Source organism: Eumetopias jubatus, unplaced genomic scaffold (assembly GCF_037043125.1).
Source record: "Eumetopias jubatus isolate StellerSeaLion01/CBP00866 unplaced genomic scaffold, mEumJub1_p1.0 scaffold_12, whole genome shotgun sequence".
In the NCBI taxonomy this organism is placed as follows: domain Eukaryota; kingdom Metazoa; phylum Chordata; class Mammalia; order Carnivora; family Otariidae; genus Eumetopias; species Eumetopias jubatus.
The window spans coordinates 62568070-62591530 of NW_028274818.1; the positions used below are offsets into that span (position 1 = coordinate 62568070).

General features: G+C 35.8%; 1 protein-coding gene across 5 annotated transcripts in view; it reads left to right on the forward strand.

The window, feature by feature from the left end:
- SDCCAG8 (SHH signaling and ciliogenesis regulator SDCCAG8) overlaps nucleotides 1-23461 on the forward strand; it is a 231952-nt gene that overhangs the window by 98673 nt on the left and 109818 nt on the right. For all 5 annotated transcript variants that reach the window (XM_088017169.1, XM_028111549.2, XM_028111548.2 and 2 more), the window contains exon 13: nucleotides 16810-16952. In XM_088017169.1, coding sequence (XP_087873295.1) covers nucleotides 16810-16952 — 143 coding nt within the window. The remainder of the gene's footprint in view (nucleotides 1-16809; nucleotides 16953-23461) is intronic.

Here is a 23461-nt window from a genome sequence, read left to right on the forward strand (position 1 = left end):
TGACCCTGAAACAACATGGGCTTGAACTCCTAGGGCCCACTTATGCATGGATTTTTTTTTTTTTGATAAATACAGTACAGACCTATAAATGTATTTTATCTTCCTTATGATTTTCTTAATAACATTTTTTTCTCTAGCTTACTTTATTGTAAGAACAGTATGTAATACATAGAACATACAAAATATGTGTTAATCAGCTGTTTGATTTGGTAAGACTTCTGGTCAGCAGTAGGCTTTTAATAGTGAAGTTTTGGGGAAATCAAAAGTTATATGTGGATTTTCAACTTTGTCAGGGGCTGGCACCCCTGACTCCCACATTGTTCAAGATCAACAGTAATACCATGTCATATGTCAATTTTATCTCAATAAAAAAATGTTCCATCCTAATCATTACCCTATATTTATCTGTTCAATGCCTACTTCATTTTTCATAATAAAAATGAGTGAGGGCAAGAATTATGTTACTTTTCTAATCATCACAGCATCTAAATTATGAAAAGCTGTATATATACATAGAGCTGTGGTGATTGAATAGATGGTCAATAAGTTGGATAGATGAATTTACTCCTTTGTATGTGGATGTTGTTAATGAAAAGAATCATACTCAAAATATTTATTAATTAAAGCATCTACTTTACATTGGAAGCTTCTTGCCAAGTTAATAGAAAATATAGGTTATTTTTGAGTTAAAGTGAAGTACAATAAATTCTTAAGTTCCCCAAATAGAATTTTACAGAAATATTTCTATAACTCACAGCTAAAGTGAATTTTCTAAAAACTCCCCATAAGGTGAGATCACGTACGCCATGTCTCAGTACAGAAGGATTTTTTTTTTCAATCAGTTATGTCTCTAAAAATAAACCCAGTTTTGTTGTTAAAATTTGCTGTTTCCTCTTCACATAAGAATGTCTCATTAATTTCGGTGAAAACCGTCCAACAAGATAAGGTTAAATTGGCCAGTTTTCCAGTGGAGGAGAATCCATTTTGTGTCCTGAGCAGAGTAGCAGCTAAGAGGTGAGTTGAAGACAGACATGCTGTTTCAGTGGTCAGAGTATTTTGAATCCAAGCATTAACTGTTCAGGGAAGAGGTTTGGATGCTCTAGGTGTGTTTTCAGTAAAACTCTACCTGTCTTACTGTCTTTAGAGTTTTATAGCCAGAGCATTGATGTGGATGTTCTCTGTCATCAGGTACACCCAGGAGTAACAGAAAGTGGGGAGGTGGTAAAAGGGGGTGACCTCTCGGAGGTCCAGTATATTTGGATGGGACGGAAAAGGTGCTGTATTCCCTCATCTGTACTGTTAAGTGGTCTAGACTCCTTAGGTGGGGGTTTCCTCTTCTCAATCATTTCAAACTGATGTCGTGAAAAATTAAAATATGATTTCCTATAAAATGAAATCATTCAGTTTCAAGTGAAAGGCTGGGAGATCTTGAATAGGTCTAAATGTTTGAGAAAAGAAATATGTTCTTTTGCCCTAGCACCTATACTAAACAGTAATACTGATAAAAATAAAATCTAATAAAATACATTTTTTAATTAAGAACTGATATATATGGTCTTATGAAATTAGTTTTACAAAGGGGGATCTGAGTCTTAAATTTGTTCTGATTGTCAGAGATTGACAGAATTTAACTAATAGGAGAATATACAGAGCACAAAGAAAAACTTCTTGTTGAATAACAGTTCTCAGAAAAGAAACAGATGATGTGTTTTCTTTATTGCATTTAAAAAATTAATTATTGCCAATAGAAGCTTGTTGATGCTTTTTAACTGAGTTAGCATTGTGATTTGGCATAATTCCACGTTTGAATGGAAATGGGATTCGGTGAAGAATGCAAAGCCTGGGTTCTAGTCCAGCTGAGTGAACTTCAGTGGGTTGTTTGATTTGATCCCACTGGCCCCCAGTGTTCCCATTTGTAAAGTGACAGGATAGCTGGGCGTCTTCTATCTCTCACTGTACCGTTTTTTTAAGGCCTGTATTTTTATTAAAATCTTGATGTGAACAGGGGAGTTAACACCCAAATGTTTTAGGATCCTCCCAAATGTTTTAGGTTCCTTTTGGTAGGAGCACATTTTAGAAATATAATCAGTGCAGTATTTAAGGAAGAAGAATTTTTTTTGATAAATTAAAGAATGCACATCGAGGTCCTGAAAGTTAGGTGCAAAATAACCCTGAAGCTTTCTTGTGTTTTCCCTTTAGGAATCAGAGTATTTTTTAACCGATGCTTTTCTGACAACTCCTAAAAAAGTAACATTGAGTATAAGAGTTTTAATTTGTGCTTGCTGAACAATAGTAAAAATGTGTGCCTTATCTAAGAGACCATAATATAAGTTTTGCCACAATTGCCTGCTTTTCTACTAAGAATAAATGGGCTGGTTTATTTTCACACAATTTTTAGTAGCTGACACAATAACTGAAAAACCATGCTTACTGCTGGGATAGCAGCAGATTTGTTAACTCATTTTCTTTGGAAATTATAATTTGATAGTTGTCTGTACTTCTACATCTACTCAAAACAATTTTTGGCTTTAGAAAAGCATACTTGAATATTGGTATTCCTGCATTTATGGTTGAAAAAAATTACATTTGAAGCATAAATAGAAAATATAGAAAACTGTTGGAATTCTGTGTTGCTTTATGCCAATAGAAGCCAATAGAATGGAAGCCTTTATGCTGCAATTCATGTAAGGTAATAGTGTCAACCATGAAAAGATTTTCAGAAATTCACTATTTAACTTAGGATGATAAATTATATCCTTGATGTCTTTTAAGTATTTTTAATCTCATAATGGGAACTGAAGGCATTGTAAATACATTTAATAATAAAAAGATGTTTTCTAAACTATAAATACATAATAAACTTCACACATTTAAAAATTTAGTTATAATTTTTCCTACAGCAAAACCAGATAAAACTTTTAGAATAGCAATATTTTCAGTTCATTTCAATTTATTTATCTTTATACAGTTGCTTTATGCCAATAGAAGCCAATAGAATGGAAGCCTTTATGCTGCAATTCATGTAAGGTAATAGTGTCAACCATGAAAAGATTTTCAGAAATTCACTATTTAACTTAGGATGATAAATTATATCCTTGATGTCTTTTAAGTATTTTTAATCTCATAATGGGAACTGAAGGCATTGTAAATACATTTAATAATAAAAAGATGTTTTCTAAACTATAAATACATAATAAACTTCACACATTTAAAAATTTAGTTATAATTTTTCCTACAGCAAAACCAGATAAAACTTTTAGAATAGCAATATTTTCAGTTCATTTCAATTTATTTATCTTTATAGATAGTGAAATCATCTTATCTTACTTGAAAATGCCTTTTATTCTCTCATTTATTAAAATTGTTTTAGTGTGGTTTTATATTTAGCCTTATTTTTTATTAGTGTTTAGTTCCGTTTCTAGCCATGGGGAATGCTGCAGTAGCAACGACACTGTAATTAGTAGTGGGCAATATGACCAAAGTTATTTTAATCTTGTATTTCAGTGTATTTTCAATTGAATTATTTTATCAGAAAATATTAATAGCACTAGTATTCAGAGATACACAGAACAAGATGTCCCAAAATATAGAAATGTAATGTGAAAATTATAGTTAGATTTCATTTAACATGAATCCTGGAGCCTTAATATTAATACTTAAGAGATTTTCTGGCTATAAATTTTTACAAGAACTAAACGAGAGTATTGCAGTAATTTCTGTTATTTACTATAGCACAGATGCTTGTAAATTTGAGGAGGTAATGATATGAAAAACTAGATGTATCATTGGGTTTGTTTTTTTATCAAAATGATAGGAAATTAGTTTATATTTTAATAGTTATAAAGGACAAGAAAGTGTGAAATTAAGAGTGGACAGATTGGAGATGTATATGTGTATGTAATCGTCTGGCCATCTGGATTATATACATGCATATATAAAATATGTAATATACATACAATACAATGTCCAGCACATAGTAGGGACTCAAAAGTACTTACTGTGTTGAATTGAGGGCTTGGGAAGAAATTATTTACAAGAATTAACTAACAGTTTGTTTTCCTAAATTGGAATTATTTTATTTTTGCTTTGGGTGATTTTCTCAATTGGTGTTAAAATAGTTCTCAAACAGTGATAAAAGTCAACAATTGTAATGAACATTTGAGTTTAGAGTAGCTATTTATAGATGTTTTCTTGAGTAATTCTTTTATCTCCCAGCATTTGTACTTGTTGGATAGTTCCTCTTTCATAAGAAAGAAAAACATATGAAATAATTTTAAGACTAATCTTTTTATATGAGGATGTCCCATCAGAGAAGGGATCTTCCTGTTTTTATTACAGCTCATTTTGAGAGAAACAACTCCAGGCTTATTTTTCTTTTGGATGTATTGACTGTAACAAGGAAAATACTTTTAAAGTGCCTTAAAGAGGGAACCCTGGGTGGCTCAGTCGGTTAAGTATCTGCCTTCGGCTCAGGTCATGATCCTGGGGTCCCAGGATCGAGTCCCGCATCGGGCTCCCTGCTCAGTGGGGAGTCTGCTTTTCCCTCTGCCTTGCTGCTCCCCCTGCTCATGCGCTCTCTCTCTCTCTCTCTCTCTCTGACAAATAAATAAAGCCTTTAAAAAAGGTAATAAAGTGCCTTAAGGAGAATTGGCTTACAGTTAGTCTAACATTTTTTAATATGAATCACATAGAGAGTTACATGAAAAAGATTTACATTAATTTGTTAGGAAGTACCGGCCAAAGACTGCTTTGTGTTGGTGACTCACACCTCAGAAACTGGGGTTGTCTTCACCTGCGATCCTCTCCTGCCTCTTGGCCAAAGGCCCATGGCCCCCTTTCAGGGAAGAATGGGAGGAGCCACAGTTTCTTCTTGGCCATTTTATTTTACTAATTTCCCCTGTTATTCTATTAAATTAGCATTTGAAATTAATTTGAATATATTACATATATTTAAAACATGCATATTCATATAATAGATTACAATGTATAATACACATTTTAAATATATGTGTATATAAATATATGTAAATGCGTGTAAATAATACACACATGTAATACATACATGTTCTTCCTCATTTTATTGAGATACAGTTAATGTTTAACATTATATTAGTTTTAGGTGTACAATATGATTATCTGATATATGCATATGTTGTGAAATGATGACCACAGGTAGTTTAGTTAACGTCCATCACTTCACATAGTTAGGCATTTTCTTGTAATGAGCACTCCTAAGATCTATTCTCTTAGTAACCTTCAAATATGTAGTACAGTAATGTTAACTTTAGTCATCATAGTGTACACTGCATCCCCAGTATCTTATAACTGGAAATTTGTACCTTTTCAACCCCTTCAACAATTCGGCCGCCCCCACCTCTGGCAACCACCCATCTGTTCTCTGTATCTATGAGTTCAGTTCTTTTTTTTTTTTTTTAAGATTCCACATATAAAGTGACATCATATGGTATTTGTCTCTCTGGCTTGTTTTACTTAGCATAATGCCCTCAAAGTCTATCCATTTTGTCACAAATGTCAGGATTTCCATCTTTTTTTATGGCTAAGTATTTAAAATCACTTTTTCTTGATCCATTCATTCATCCACAGACTCAAAGGTCGTGTCCCTGTCTTAACTACTGTGAATAAAGCTGTGATGAACATGTTTTGTGTGTGTGTGTGTGTGTGTGTGTGTGTGTGTGTGTGTGTGTGTGTGTGTCAGCTGTGATGAACACGGAGGTACAGATATATTTTCGAGATAGTGATTTTGTTTCCTTCAGATAAATACCCAGAGGTGGAATTGCTGGATCATCTGCTTGTTCTATTTTTAATTTTTTGAGGACTTTCCATACTGTTTTCCATAGTGGTTGCACCAATTTACATTCCCATGAAGTTAATTTTATATATTCACATTTTAAATGTAAAGTGGTTTCTCCTTTTATTAAATTGGGAAGTTAAGTACATTGCTGACATAAATTTCCTCCTAGAAAATAAGAAGCCAACCTGTTACCTTTTGAAGCCTTTCTTTTTTTTTTTAAAGTTATAACAGGGGATGGTTACAAGATACTAAAGGATTTCCTTTTTATCTACAGAGGAATATAGACGTGCACCAGTCTTTTTAGTTATAGTCTCTCCACAGACAACATTACAAGGCCTGTCATATTTAAATGTCCCAATATAGCATGTTATGGTATGTGCAGTAGAATAGATGCCATAGGATTACCAGCTTTGTAAAGCAGGGGACTACCAAAGATCTGAAGTGTTTTGAGTTTATTAAAATAACTCCATTAACATAGCTCTCATGACATAGCTATGAACAAAACAGAAATATTCTCTTGGATGATAATTCAATTAGGTGGATTTGTAAGAGATCAAGCAACCATTCCTAGGAGGTTTTTACTTATAGATACATTGAAACCTAGTAGTTCTCCAGTGATTCACTCAACTCACCATCGAGGGGAGGGGGGAGTCTCAGGGGGGCAGTGTTAGGAAGCTGTTTTCAAATCTTTGTTTGACGTTAGAGCAGACCCTTGAGTATTTGTAGGGACAAATCCCAAAGTCTTCACCAGTGACAGCAAAAGCAATTAATTCCTCCGATTAAAAATAGTAAAATATAAATGACCCCTTCAACTTCCAGAATATTTATAAATATAGAACTAAAATTATTTGTGAAGCTATTTTAATAAATTCTACTGCTAAAATAAACTCAGTATATTTCATTACAGTGAAGTGACATTTCAGGAGAGATGGTTATGTCTAAATTCAGTTTGAAAGGGAAATACTATATGGTCAAAAAGACTTTTGAAAATCTCATAAATTGCTCATAATTTGCATAGTCTACATAGATTTGTATGTATTAATTTTGTATGTATTTAGAACATTATATTCCTACCACATTGGAGACATTCATACCCTTTCTCAGAAATTCTAATTCATATTATTTTACTTCCATTGTTGGGATGGATTGCCTTTTATTCAGACAAGGACCAGGTATAAACAAGTTGGCTTGTATTTGGGGGCCCATCTGTATGAAAAATACATCTCTTTCTTTGATGAAATTGCACTTACTATGGCAGGATGCTCATACTGTAAGAGGTACACGTATACTGTGACTGACCAAAAGCTCAGTATATTCATGTCTCAATCTTCATATTTATTCCAAGACATTCACTTACTTAGTTAAATGGTGGACAGTTATGTACACTTCTTACATTTCTCTCTTGCTGTGACGCATTGCAACTCTACTGTGTATTTCTGTTGTGGTTAACATTAACTCTGAACCCTCTGAGTCTGTGATCATGATGAATGAAGACAAGAATGAAATGTACCACACAGCAGGGTTGATGTAGATTGTATACACCAAGGGCCCTTGGCATCAAACTATAGAGTAGAAGAAACAGGGGACCTTCAAAGTAGAAAATGAAGGATTCAGCCCCCAGCAGGAGGCAGGTGTGTCTCAGAAGTGATAGGTTTTTTTCTTAACATCACAATTGATGGCTCTCTTTTTTTAGTGCAGCTCTTGATACATTTTCTGGTATTGAACCAAATGCAAAATTTATTCTCAGATAATTTTCAAACTTCACATCACTGATACATCTGTCAGTAACTGGTATGGTCAACAATGAGCAGATTTATATATTTGACTACTTCATTAATTTAAGAATCTGACATTAATGTTAACATTGTGTTCTTTGCCTCTTTCTTACTCACCGTGTGGGGTCTTCTTTACCCATTATATCTGTGATCTGCAGCTAGCTCACCCAGTCATTCTTACCCATGTTCTTGCATCTTAACAACTCTTTTGCAGTGGGTCATTAGAAAAAAATTATCACCTCTTTTTTTTTAATGGCTTTCCAACAATTGCATCTTATTTCAGATTTCACCTCACCCAGGGTCATCTTAATGCCCTTTTATCTAAGGTCAGTAGACGTGAAAGGTCAAGATCTCTCTCTCCATGGTGTTTATAATGTGAATGTGTAAGCATATGAGTATTTGAACAATGTTAATATTTTACCCTTTTATTTTTTTAAAAAGATTTTATTCATTTTTAGAGAGAGAATGAGCAAGCAGGGGGAGGGGCAGAAGCAGAGGGAGACAAGAGTCTCAAGCAGGTTCCACACGGAGCGTGGAGCCCAACACAGGGCATGATCTCACGACCCTGAGATCATGATCGGACCTGACATCAAGAGTTGGATGCTTAACTGACTGAGCCACCCATGCACCCCAATATTTTACCCTTTTAGAACACTGAAAGAGCATGAGAGAATTTGGGGCAAAACAAGGCACCTCAGTATTTTAAAGAAAAAAATTAGACTTTAGGAATGGCTTAATTTTTTTTTTGTCCGTGATAAGTAGAAATTTGCAATCATGAGATTACAAAGCAAGCCCTTTCTCTACTTCTAGCAAGCATAAAGCATTTACTAAAGCAGTCCAAAAGAGTAGAGCTATCACTGGCCTCTTTTTGGTAAACTGACTCCAGAGCTGAAATGATTCTTGTTTTTGCCTTTGAATCTCCTAGCATCACAGAAAAGTGGTCTAAGCTTGGCTTCACCAAAAAGTCTGCTGTATTGTCACAGTATAACAGAATCAGTTTTATTTTAAATGTCTTAAATTTTTCTTTTCTTTGGATACATGCTTTTAGAAAGGTACTTCTTTTCTGCCATAGCCCCTTCTCATCTGTTTTGAACACTTGTTTGGCCTGAGAGTTACTTTAGCTCTGAGGAAATATCTCTGAATATAAATGATCAGTTGATACCACTTCCTTTAACATTCAGGAAAGGAAAAAAAAATAACTTTTGTTAAAATTCCTTAAAGAACATTTGCTTAGAATAAGGATCGATTTAGTAGTCACATTAGAAACAATTAGAAAACTGAAAAGTTTTGTGGTGCCTGGGTGGCTCAGTCAGTTAGGTGACTGCGTTCAGCTCAGGTCATGATCTCAGGGTCCTGGGATCAAGCCCCGCGTTGGGCTCCCTGCTCAGTGGGGAGTCTGCCTCTCCCTATCCCTCTGCCCCTCCCCCCACTCGTTCCCTCTCTCTCTCTCTCAAATAAATGAATAAAATCTTTAAAAAAAAAAAGAAAGAAAAAATGGAAAAGTTTCATGAAAATGTTACATATTATATCGGGAAGGCTAAAAGGTCAGTGCCATATTGGTTCTTATGCTGGTGTGGAGTCACTATGTTGTAAGTGATAGGAACTGTGACCTGAGACCAAGCGAACCCCACTCCCCTTCTTGAGATCAGCACTGCTTAAGTCTCAAGGAGAAATGCATCTTCAAAGTGAACTTTGGCCAAGGCTTTGCCAATCACCATCGTTGTGTTTGCTGGTGTGATGTTTGATCTAGGCCATCTGAGTTATGTCTTATTTCAGTGTCTTTCCTATTCATCCCAAATTGTAGGCCAAGAAGTTTCAGAAAGCACATTGCATCATTTCCTCTTTGTCTTCTGTTAACATCTAACAGGTTTGCATAGGGACACCAGATGTGATATAGTGGAGAGACTGGAGAACTTGAAATCAGATTAATCCAGTTTTGAATTCCAGCTCTGCCACTATATAGTCTTGTGTAAGTTACTAAACGTTTGAGAGCTTCAGCTTTCTCATCTATAAAACAGGAATTGGTTGCTGATTTTGACAAGGTTGTCACAAACACAAAATGAGATTAAAAATACAAAATTTAAAAATACAAAATGCTAACTAAGGTAATGCCTGGCACATGGTAAGCACTCAAAAATGATGACTGCTATCATGGTTACTATTAGGCCCACAATAAAAACATAGTAAATCAAAATCGTATGCCCTTAACAATGATAACCATGAACAGAACTTCTAGAATGGTAGCAGCAAACTTCCACATCTACCCTAAAAAGGACAACCATTTTTGTCCATTTCTAAAATGACTTTTTTACCTCCTATAATATCATTTTATTCACACAGGCTGCTTTTCTAAGAGTCCAGTTTGGAGAGTGAGTCTTAGAAATGTATGTTGCTATATTCTAGAGCAGCGCTATCTAATAGAATTTTCTGTGTTGATGAAAATATTTTATACCTGCACTGTCCAGTATGGCAGACTCAATCCATATTGAGCACTTAACGCAAATGAGGAACTAAACTTTTTATTTTAATTAACTTAAATTTAAATACCCACAGGTAGCTAGTGTAGCCCCAGACAAAATCTTATTAGTGGTTTGGTAAAATCATCCTTAACATCTGTAAGTTAATAGAAGTGTCAGCTGGCAGATACTAAATTTCCAGTAAGTCCATTCTTTTTACCCATACAGAACTTGACAGAAACTATTCCTTCTCTCCCAAGTTATACATTATTGTGTTTCATTTGTCAGTATCATATACTACTTTATTTTCTAAATATAGTCTATGAATTCATCCGTTGGTTTCTGAGTGATAAGTTCATACTGTCAAATTTTGTCAGCTTCAAAACCACAAGTTCTTCTCACTTTGCAAGAACTTTGGGTTCTGGTCTTACTTTTCTGTTTTGTTGTTTTTTTCTCTTCTCTCCCCATTCTCTTCCTCACAGATACAACTAAGTTATCCTATATTTAAAATTATTAAATGATTTTTAAGTCACATAATATTTAGTAGCAGGGATAAATCATGACCATTGGATTAAAATCATTCATGTATGCTACTTTGTTTTTCCAGGTAAAGTTATCCTCTAGGATTAAGATGACATATAATTTTTCAGATGGGTTTTATGTTCATTTCTTTGGATATTTTTTCTTAGGAAATCAAGAGAAATGTGTATAGAGCTTCTCTTAATGAAACTCTATTTGATTCTACTTAATTTATGTAAAAAGTGTTTCTTATTTATCAGACATACACAATGCTTTTCAAATTGCAAGACTGTGAAAACAATATTATAGGTTGCAACCAAAAGTTTTTTTAAGGAAGTGTATAGAACAAGAAGCAATAGGACATAGCTGAGCACTTCACACAAAGTAAGGACTAATACTGTTTTATGAAAATGAAATGCTAGTTACATTTAAATGTGTGTGCGTGAGATCGTGCATGTTTCTGAATTGTGATGTAAAATGGATTTCTTACCATGGCCTGGTTTGAAAAGAAAAGAAAACAAAAAAGATTGAAAGCCAATGTTTAACTTATAGTATGGTGTGGAGGCAGTAATATCAGAAGATCTGGGCCAAGGCTTAGATTTACTTCTTTGGACAATCATTCAATGTCTTGGACCCTCAATTTCTTTTTTGTATAAATAGGGATACCTGCCCTATGTGCTTCATGCAGTTGTTTTAAGGATCAAATAAAATTCTAAGGAAATAGACAGTTGTCACACACCATATTCCTTTAGAGTGGTTTGTCAATCATTTTCTACTGAAAACACTCATGGCTTATGATAGCAATCATTTATGCTCATTTTATGAATCTTCAGGTCAACTGAGATTTGGCTGATCTAGGCTTCATTTGACTAGGGGACTCTGCTTTGGGTAATGGGTGGTAGGTTGTCTGGGCTGTGGTTTGGGTTGGGTTCTGCTCCACAGGTATTTATTCTTCAGTCCAAGCAAAAGCAGTAGCAGCTGTCAAGGGCATGCTTTTCTAGCAGAGAATCACCAGAATACAAAAGCAAAGCCAAACCACATAAACATATTTATGACTTCTGCTTACATTATAGCCACAAAAATTCATTGGCCAAGTGAAATCACATGGCCAAGTCCAAAGTCATTAGGAAGAGACAGTGTATTCCATTCCTAATGGAAGGGAGATAGAAGTGAAAATTTTCTGAACAATAATGTAAACTATCCCATTACCCAAAAAGCATTTTTTGTTCACTATTTCATTTAAAATGTGAAATGACAGCCAAGTACCAACATGTATTTGAAGAAAGCCTCTAACATAAGGGATTGTCTAAAAATAGACAAACAGAAAAAAAGGAAATTGGGCAATATATAATAGAGTAGAGGAGAACACTTAAAATACTATAATATTCTAATAAATAAGATATCGATAAGATAAAAATACCATGCTATGTAAAACAGTGAAAAGAAGAAATATCTTCTGGGAATGAAAATTGTGGCAGAAATCTTTTCTTAAATTCAGTAGAAGCTTTGGAAGATGAAGTCAAGAGAATCTCCCAGAAGTTAGAATCAAAAGATAATGAAACAGAAAATAGAAGAAAGTTAGATGATAAATCCAATGAAGACAAAAACCAATGTCCAGGAGTTCCAAGAGGAGGAAATACTAAAATGTATGACATCAAAATATTTTAAAATAATAATACAAGAAAAATTCCCCAAACTGAAGAAAACAAGCCTCCAGATTGAAAAGGGCCCACTGAAAACCAAGCACAAAGCATGAAAAAAGGCCCATTCCAAGGTCTAACATTGTAAAATTTCAAAATGCCAGGGAAAAAATAAATGATTATTAAAGCTTTCAGAAACAAAAAAAGCAAATCACAGACCAAGTATTAGGAATCAGAATGGCATAGGGCTTTTCAATTACAATATTACAATTTTTAAGACAATGGAGTAGCCCCTTAAAAATCCTGAGTAAAAATTAATTTCAACATAGATTTTTATACCCAGCCAAAATGTCAAGTGTATACATAGAAAAATGGCATTTTCAGGCATACAGATACTTTTAAAAATGTATTATTCATATATTCTTTCTTATGAAAGTTACCCGGAGAACATACTTTAACTAAAAAAGGGAGTAAACTGAAAGGATGACTTACCAGCCAGAAAACAGGAAACTCTAATAGGATCATGTCTAAGGCTTGACCCAAGACAGAAATCAATGTGGCCAGACATAGACACCAAGAAGGATATATCTAGGGGGAAAATTTAAAAGGAACTGATCATTTGTCTGATATGTTTTATTATTTGAAAAAAAAATTTTTGATGTGTATTTGACAGATCTGTTTGAACACTGGGGAAGAAATGTCAGTTACCTAAAAAAATAATCTGTTAAAAAGTAGGCAATTCCAGAAATAATAAAATTTTGTATAAAAAATTGAATCAAAATAATATGTGTCTCAGGAGTGAACAATAATTCTGTAATTATAATGTAAATGAACTACTGACTAATGATATAACCAGAATTGTTAGATCGGAGGATGAGATAGGTTCTGTTGAGTGACCTAAATTGTTACTTTTTTACTATAGAAAGTCAGTAGATAATGTCTAATATTGCAAAATCAAGAAATAGCATTATAAGTATGTCATATAAAATATGAAGATAAATATCAAAAGAGTGGATAGTGTGGGCCATTGAGGATAGGGCTTGGAGATGGGTGCGGGGTAGAGCATGGGCACTGCCCTTCTTCGTTATGAACAGTTGAGTACTATTTGACTTAAATTAGGTGAATTACCCTGATACAAAAAACTAATAAATAATAATAAAATTACATATGTCCATGATTAAGAAAAAAAAACTTCCTATGGTATAGAAGACTGTAAATGAACAGTGAAAACTCTGCCTTTCTCCATATCCCATCCTTGCTATGATTCTCCTGAGAAAGCCACTTTTAACAGTTTCTCCTTTTAGTGCTTACATTCATGACTTGAAGTATATCTTTTGGTAAAATATAACACTATGTGGACTTATGTTTGCCTAGTTAGCCAAAAGATGGCCGCATCAAACTGCATTGTAGACACTGCAGGTTAATAGAGTACTTAGGGAGTCATGTACCACGGGTCTCTGACTGTTGTTGGTCCTTCATCCCAGAACCACTATATACAGCCAAGGAAGCAGTGCTGACCTAGTTGGGTGAGGCAAAGGGTTATCCTGCCAGTGGGAGCATGGCATTTCTGGCAAGAGATTCCTCTTCTAACTGTTGGAGTTGGTGCCATGGCAGATTTTCCTGACTCAGGGAGTAAGTGTTGAGCCCTGGTCCAGCTGGTTAGACTATTTGTTGATTTTGATGATCTGCACCAATAAGCTCTTTTTCTGGCACAGACAATCAGAAGCAGGCAGTAATTTTCCATCTTCCTAAGAAAAATGCTTTTTGCAACTATAATAAAGTTTTATTCAGTTTTCATCAAAATTCTGGGGGAAAATTTATTGAATTAAGTCAAGAACTCTTTAATCCTCAGTGTTAGCCATATATCCTTCAGCAGGTCAATTTTTCTACTTACCGCTTTGCTGTTCTTGAAATATCAATAGAGAAAACAATCAGCAATAATAGCACTAGCTGTGTTTTACTCAGCTCTTACTATGTGCTGGACACTCTGATAAGTACTCAGCATCTCATTTAATCTTCCTGATAGCTTTGGGAGCTTGCTACAGCCATCTTCCTGTGTTAGACTGAAGAATCTGATTAACAGTCGAGTGACTTGTCCAGGGTCACAGGGCTGGAAAGTGCCAGAGCTGTGTCTGAAACCCTGATTTGTGTTGACTCTGGGGCCCATGTGTGTTTTGTTTTGCTTTGTTTTTCAAGTTTTTATTTAAATTCCAGCTAGTTAACATATATGGTAAAATTGGTTTCAGGTGTAGAATTTAGTGATTCATCACTTACGTGTAACACCCAGTGCTCATCATCATAAGTGGGGCCCATGTTTTTCTTTCTGTGTTTGATTGGCTTTCAGTGCAACCTCTGACTTTTTGTTACATGAGAACAAGAAAGCAGCTGATTTATATTCAAAACCTAATTACCAATGGAAGTGTGCATGTCTTGTTATTGTCACATAGTGCTTATAAAAATTGTCACCTCTTTTCTCTTTAAAAATTTGGGATTTTTATACATTTTCTGTCATTTTTTTGTATCCTCTCAATTCAGAATTCTGGAGTTGTCTTTGATGTCTCCTTTTATTTCTTTGTATTCACCAACTTTATGTTCGTTTGAAGTGTCTCTATTCTCACGTCTGGAACATTGCAACTCTCTTCATGGTCTCCCTTCCGCCAGTCTCTGCCACCTTAAACTGCTCATAAACAGGGCTCCAGTTGTTTTAAAGAAGAACTTCTCTCATATTGAATTGTTTAAACCATTAATGTCTCTCCATTATCTATAAGCAAAATACAGCTTTATTCATCTGGAAGTCAAGACCTTTCACAGTGCAGTCCCATCTGTCATTCGATAAGTTAATGTGCCCTAACCTCTTTCCACTTTTCTTGTCCATGCTAATATATCCCTAGTCTGACCTATCGAAGCAGAGATTTTCTCTAATACTCACTTGTGTCTTATGTGCTTTGTAGTTTGATAGTTGTGTGTGTGTGTGTGTGTGTGTGTGTGTGTGTGTGTGTACGTCTCATTTACCTACCTGAATTGTTAACTCCTGAGTGTAGGGATGGAGGCTCTCTGAACCCATCATAATACTCAGGACGGTTTCTTGCATATAGCATCATGTACAAAATAAATGAGTGAATTTTTGAAGTTTTAAAGTCAACATATATTTCCAATTCTATACACATTTGCTTTTGTTAATTTCATGTTAGGTGAATAAAACTTAACAGACTTTGATGTTTTTCATATCTTTAATTGTATTAAATTATGGGAATAGAAATAAAATGGTATAACTTTATCAGTTTGAAATGTTTTACAGAAAGAGAACAGTTGCATTTAGTATTCTGATCTGAAAGATACAGAAAATCTACTCTGAATGAGAGTGATAGACTCGTTATTATATAGGTTTTTGAAGCTAAAAATATTTGAGAACTTGTTATAAGTTGTTTTATTAAACTGTAGATAATATACGATTTTGATGGGGCATAAACAATATTTATAATGTAATAAATGTCAAAAAAACCCCGAATCATTTAGTTTATCTTGCCTGATGTATTAAATATAGTTAGAGAGTGCTTAGCATACTGAGTAATGACGTGAGGAAATTTGAAATGTTTTTAAATACTAAGTTTAAAACACTTTACTTAGACATGATTTTGTTTTCCAAAAGGAGATTGCGTTTTTGTGAATTAAAACTGCTTCTTGCTTTGTGTTGAATCTGAAAATGTTTCTACCTTTTGCTTTCCCTTTTGCTTTTCTGGTTTTAACAGTCTGAGTATTTATCTCTTTTATTTTTTAAAAAAATTATAGATGTTCCATGATAAATATTTCTACTTTAGTGTATATATTATTTAAAACTGTGTTCTATATAAGGTATTTTTGCTTTGAAATATTTGAGTTGCAGTAAGAGAAGGATAATTTATCCTGAGACCAAAGAATAAACTATCATAAATTTTCATATATTTTAGATGTTCATATTTATTAATCTTAGACTGCTTTTGTTACCTTTTTTAGTGACATTTTAGTGTTATATTATTTTAGCTGAGAAATCTCATGTACTCTAAAGGCTTAAAGGTTCTCATGCCATATTTTTTCCTAAAGTATCTTTTTCCCAAATAATGTTGAGCAGCAATAATGATGCCTTCTTTTATACCTCACATTTTTTTAAAAGATATATTATTTTACCCTTTAACCTGGCTTTCAAAACATCCAAATGAAACCATAAATATACCTTTCAGAATATTCACATATTTGGTGTAAATCACTGCATGGATCTGATCTAATCTCACAAATGAAAATGTTATATTTTTAAAGTAGTGGCATTTTTAAGTTCATATTCTTTAAAGGGACTGAGCCTTAAGAATGAGAGTGCCGATTATCCATTTTGACTCCTCTCATTTAATCATTTCATTTCTGAAATTAGACTTCATCTTACGATCCAAAAAAACCTCACTAATGTGCATTTTTGGCTGTGTTCATTCCCTTTGTCATCAAATGGAAGCTAGCCTAAATTTTCTAATAATTTCTCATCACATTAAAATTCACGGCAAACATAAAAATGAGAGCATTTTGAACTCAAGTGCATATAGCTTATATGGATGCTTTTCCCCCTCTCCCCTCCACCTAAGGAAATAGAGAAATTGAAATTAGAAGTGAGGGAAAGCAAGCAGCACTTGGAACAGGAACAGCAGAAGGCAGCCCGGGCCAGAGAGGAGTGCCTGAAACTGACAGAGCTGCTGAGCGAATCTGAGCACCAACTGCACCTCACCAGGTACTCCCTAATCCCATTACGCGCCAGAGCCCCAGTGCCATCCCACTGATTTTTGCCACCGGCTTCCAAACAGTTGTTAGAGTTAGTCTTAGTCACTCAATTCACACACAGCTTTCAGGCATATTAAGAAAAGTGGAGATGTGGTAAGCAAAACACCCAGACATGTGAATGATAAGTGTGGCAGGGAATTACTGATATTTTACAAACCCTTTCATCTACAATGCTCAAATATTTAGGTGGTTCTCTACCAATAGGCGCAACATGACATATTTCTCCTACCACCACCACTACCTCTCCTGTTAATTCTGCGTCTAATAAAAATGTTGAACTGAAAGATCTGAGGAATATATTTAGGAAAAGAACCAGATACTGTCAGTGGAGAATGAGACAAAGTAAAAGGCATCCTCAGATGCAAACTGAGACAGGACAGAGAGAAAATAAGGAAGCTGAGTCCTAAGGTATAGAAGTGAGAGATGAAATTGACTGACACTGTTCACGTTCAAACTGTTCTTACAACCGTGCTCTTGTGGTTTCGAATTACATGGTTTCTGTCACAAGATAATGCGATGTGATTATCAGTGTCCTACAACTTTAGGGAACATGTAGCTCAGCTCTAGGTGACAAGGAGACATTTTAGGTAGCAAGCACTGTATAATTTGCTGTGTGGAAAAGACACACACGCACACACACACGTACACACGCACATACACAAATGCACATACACAGAAAATTCAAATAGAGGTTGCAGATATTTCATGTTACCATATAAGTGGTTTTTCTCACTTCGGGTTTTAGTACAATTTTTCATGTTTCAGATCAAGTGTTTGGGTTTGTTCAGTTCTTAAGAGTTTTTTGTTTTTTATGGAGAACTTTCTCTAAATACACGTGTAAGTTTATGAGCCTTGGTTTGGTTCATAAATTAGAAAAACGCTGGTTGTCTAATCATAGTAATATGTTGAATTTAAACTATGAAAGGGGACTGATCCCTTTTACATTAAATATGACAATGTAATTCTGAGCACGGTATGATAACAGATGGAGAAAAGCACCACTTGAACAGCCTGCGTTTGGAGAAAAAAATATTCTAGAGGTTGGTGAACCTCCCAAAGTTTTGGGTTAGTGTTAAGATGCCTCTAGTTCTGTTAAAATCAAACTTTGTTGAAAACATTTTGTTATGATAATATTCCAAATGGTTTGCCAACTTCCCTTTTTAAACCGTGAAAGAGAAAACGAGAAGAAAGAAAAAGGGAAAAAGCAAGTAAGAAAAGAAATCCTTTATACACGTGTGATATCTGGAAAAATCCCAAGAGATAAAACACTTTTATGAGAAAAAATTGCTTAATACTGTAGAATACTAACCGTTCTTTTAATACTCATTCAAGGTATTGTCTTGTAGAACCGAGAATGTAATGTTAACACAGTTCCAATGGATTATTTAATCTCAGAAGTTTCGAAATTTAGCTTTACCATGATAGTTAATAGTTTTTCTTCTGTCAGGCTTCTGTTGGGAAACAATCATTTGTGTGCTAAGCACTACTAAACCACAGAAATAGGACAGCTTTCAAAGTCTCAGTGTGGCTGAGCTTCGGTAAATAAATATTAATGCTGGTTTTGTCCCCTTTGCCATTCTGTCTTATTCAGAGAGTTAATTTCTGAAGTCAGGGTCCTACAGGGAGTTTTCCTGTGCAGTATCAATTTGTACTGTCTGACAAGACCAGTTTCTTGCAAATAGAGCGTATTTGAGGTACAGCAACTGCTGAAAATGGACCAGTGGTAACTAATTCCTTTGTTCTTGAGAAAAACGGGTTTGCTTGGTTCCATAGAAAGCTTTTTCTGTTGAGCTTTATTTACAGCAAGTCTACAAAAATTGAAAACTAGTTTTAGGGAAAATAAAACTTAATTACACATTTTCTAAGCACAGTACTCTTTTGTAAGCATTTTACATTTAGTCTCTGTTCGTGTTTTATAAAATCCACATTCATAAATTTAAAGATGACAATTAAAAATGCAGAGAACTGTGTGTAGCTCTCTTTTGCACTGAAAATGTGTCTTGGTTGTTGGGCTAAATATTTCTGATATACTCTTTTGGGTTTTTTTTAGAGTTTGCTTTTCCTTGACAGTCTTTATTGATTCAGTATACTCAAGTGTGTGGCTGAGAAACATTATGTCTTTCTTTCCCTGTGTAGACCAGCCGAAATAAATAAATCACACACAGGTAGCTTAGTGTTAACGCAAATATTTCGAATGACATTGTCTGCACAAAGTTTAAAATTGAATATGAAAACCATGTTATAAGTAATGATGAAGTAGGAATACAGATCTCCCAGGGCAAAGAAAATTTAAAAACTGGAGTATTGATCTGCAGATCAGTCTGAAAGAAAAATAAGTTATCGTTTGTCTGTTACTTCCCTTTACTGTCTAATTAGACTTAAAAATGGAAAATATAGGGGTGCCTAAGTTGGTGGAGCATGTGATTCTTGATATTGGGGTTCTGAGTTCGAGCCCCACATGTGGGCATAGAGATAACTTTAAAAAAATGGAAAATAGAAATTCAACATTTATTGAAAGACCCAACTGGTAAGTATAACATTTACCCACTCAACAAATATTTATTGAGCACCTACTATCTTTCAAGTACATTGCTTGGTCTTGGGTAGGGAGAAAAATATCAGATTCAGTTCTTCCCCGTAGGCTGTTCGCGCTGTGCTGTTGAGCCAGCTCCACGTATGCAGTTATAATCAAGTGTGAGAATACTGCAGTGATAGAAATAAAGTTACCACAGGAGCACAGAGGAAGGAGAATTGGCATACTGTGCATTGGAGGTGAAGATGATGGGGAAAGCTTTCTGGAGGAGGAGATGTTTGGTAGCTATTTGGATTAACGAGCTCTTGAATAGCAATTCTCAATGTGGAAGAAGGTGGGGTGGGTACCCCGGGTGGATGGAGCAATATCTACAGAGACATAAAGATGGGACGGAACATAAACTCTACAATCAGGTTAGGTGTTTGGCAGGGGATAAGCCTGGAAAAGGCAAACAGGGACCAGAGGAAGGGCCTTGTGGTCCATATTCTGGAGTTTTGACCATTCTGAGAGTCATAGGTTACTCTTGATATATTTTAAGCAAGGCTGTCAACACGATCACATCTTTGGGGGTCAGTATTCTGATTCAGCAGCATGGAGAGTAAACTTGGAGAGCTGATGTAGGAAACAGGAAGACCAGTTAGGGCACAGTCAGCAACTACAGCCTATAAATATGGCCTGTTGTCTCTTTTTGTCCATGGGCTAAAAATAGTTTTTATATTTTTTAAATAGCTGGGAAAAAAAAAACAAAAGAAAAATAATGTTTTGTGACATATAAAAATTATATACCTATAAATAAAGTTTTATTGGACACAGCCATGAATATCCTTTATGCATTATGTATTGGGACTATCATGGCAGAATTGAGTATGGTCCTCAAAGCCTTCAAATATTTATCAATCCCTCAGTTAGGAGGCTGTGTAATTCAAGTAAGTCAAGAGAGCTTGAACTTTAAGGGATTCAAATATGTATTTAAAGAAGGTAAATGAAGGGTAATTGAAGGCAGATTGCCTGAGGAAAAGATGATTGACAGGGCCCCTGACTAGAATATAAGCCCCAGTCCAGGGGGTGGTAATGAAGTCCTGGACTATGGCTTTGCCGGTAAAATGGAAGGGAAATTTTAAGAGGCATTTAGGTAGCAAAAGAGAGAGGCCAGAATTAAAGTTGACTCCAGTGTTTCTAGCCTACGTTAACTGGATGAACCATTAATTCCAGTAGGAGACTTAAAAGGAGTAAGAGAGGGAAATAACATACTGTATTTTGGGACTTGGGTGGAGATGTGCAGTGTAGGTCCAGTTTGAGGAAAAAGGTCAAGACCTGAGGCTCTTCACTGGATGCTTTCACATAAAGCTACTAGTTGTAGCCAAGGAAATGGGTGAAAGCATGAGAGGGCCATGCTCTTTGAGTAGGGGGTTGGAGAGCCACCAGCCAGGGAGACCAAAGGAGTCATCAGTGCCTAAGAAAAGAATATGGAATGATGTAACAAAGGCACATGCTTTTCTTAGGGGAGTCCCCAGGCTTCTGGGTGTTGAGGAAGCCGAGTTTAGAATCTTCTCCTGGGCATTCACCATCTTTGCAATTTTGACACGTTACTTAATTCTTTGAACCTGCTTGCTTACCTATAAAATGAGGCTACAACCTGATTTCTAAGTTTCCTTCTAGCTCTGATCATCAATGATCCTAATGGTGATTGAAGACATCCCATGATGAAGAGCCCATTTCCTGATATCAGGCATTTAATTTGCCTGGAGTATTCTTTGTTTAAGATGTTTTCTTAGGGGGCCTCTGGGTGGCTGAGTTGGTTGAGCGTCTGACTCTTGATTTTGGCTCAGGTCATGATGTCAGGGTCCTAAGATTGTGCTCAGTGTCAGGCTCTGCGCTCAGCAGGGCGTCTGCTTGAGATTCTCTCTCCTTCTCCCTCTACCCCTCCCCCACCCTTCTCTCTCTAAAATATATAAATTAATCTTAAAAAAAAAAGATGTTTTCTTAGTTTGAACTTCAGAGAGATTTTGTGGAGACATCCTTCAGACCTACCATTTGCATTCACCCTAACTTAGGCTCTGCTGACCATTCACAAGGGTCATGGACCCTTCCAGCCTTTTTCACCAGGTATTGCCAATTGAATATTCCTAAGCACTGCCTTGACTCTGTCACCTGCTCCTGAAACCTTCCCTGGCATTGCACTATTACAAAAGGTCCAGTCCACTTGCAGGTAACCTTTTGGGACGGGGTCCCAGCCTTCTAGTTTTATCATCATTCTCACCAGCTCACATCACAAGCCAAATTGCACTTTGGGGCTTTTCTCTCCTTTGTTATTCTCTACATCTAGAATACCCCTTTGACCCTCTCCAGCCGTATTATAATCCTACCTCCTTTTCCAGGTCTCTCTGAACTTCTGATTTTTTTCCACTGTAGCCCTCTCAGATGGCCCTGCCGCCCCAGGGGAGCATGTCTCCCTCTGAATCCTCCTTCCCACTCAGAGCTGAAGGCTCTACATCCTGAGTGAATTCCTCAAAACAGGGACAGTGAAAATATGAGAAAAAGGAGTTAGTACTCTGAAGGGTTTTTGTACTTGCTTTTCTTCCCTTCTGGAATGTGTTATTCTTCAAATGAGGGATGAGAGGTCTTATTAATGTTCTATTTCTCAGAGCATCTGGTTCAGGCCTTTGCAAAAGAGTTGGAGCTCAATAAGTCATTATAGGGATGGCCAATGTATTGCAAGTTTATGATTGTTCTTTCAAAGCACAGCATTTTTTTTTAAGATTTTATTTATTTATTTGAGAGAGAGAGAGAGAGCATGAGCAAGGGACAGGGAGAGAGAGAAGCAGGCTCCCCTCTGAGCAGAGAGCCCAACTCGGGACTCCATCCCAGAACCCTGGGATCATGATCTCAGCCAAAGGCAGACACTTAGCCGACTGAGCCACCCAGGTGCCCTCAAAGCCAAATATTAATAAATAAATAAATATATATGTATATATATATATACACACACACACACACATATATATACATATATTTTTTCAAGTATATCAGTGTAAAAAGTGTAAGATGGAGATAAGACAGAAGTAGCTTTTTTCATTTTTAACTTTGTATGCACATACATATTTAAGTATAAGAGAATCAAATGATAGTCATTCTAACAATTCAAGTAGGGTTGGTAAAATATACCATGCTCTCACTGAAATATGCTCCCTTAAAAACCACACACACACACACACACACACACACACACACACACACACACACACAGTTCCAAATTAGGATTCTCTATAATTAAAAGGTGGCCCCTCTGACAGAAACTTACAGTCTGGTAGGGTAGAAAAGAAGATACACAAAGAGCTGGCAAGATAAAAAAGATCCAGAAGAGAGATTCCAGATAAAGTATTACAGGGACAGAGAGACAGATAGCCTCTTACTGATCTGAGGCATGTGGAAGCAGGAAAACAGGAGGCAAGGTCTTTCTCCGTAGGGGAGACAATGGCATTGGCAGGTTGCACCTGTAGACATGAGAGTACATTAAACACACACAACCTGTCTTTAAAATATCTAAGAGCATCAGTCTCTGAGATTAAGAATATATCCATCTTCAGATCTGCCTGGTACCATGCTGCATGCAGTAGCTCTTTAAAACATAAGGACAGAGGTCGTGGCTAAGGACAATGGCCGTCACTTACCCAACCCCTTCTGTGTTCCAGGATCTGAGCCTGGTGCTTTTCATTTAGTGCCCCCAGCCCTGCCCAGAGCTCTAGAAGGTGCAGACTGTTATCTTCCCTGTTTCACAGCTGAAGGAACCAAGGTACAGAGGAGTAACAGGACCCATCTAAGGTCACACAGCTGTCATGTTATAGAAGCAGGTCTTCAACCCCAGCGGTTTGTCCACCACGCCTCTGCCATCATCCATCACGCTGGAACTCTGTGTAAATTCCTAG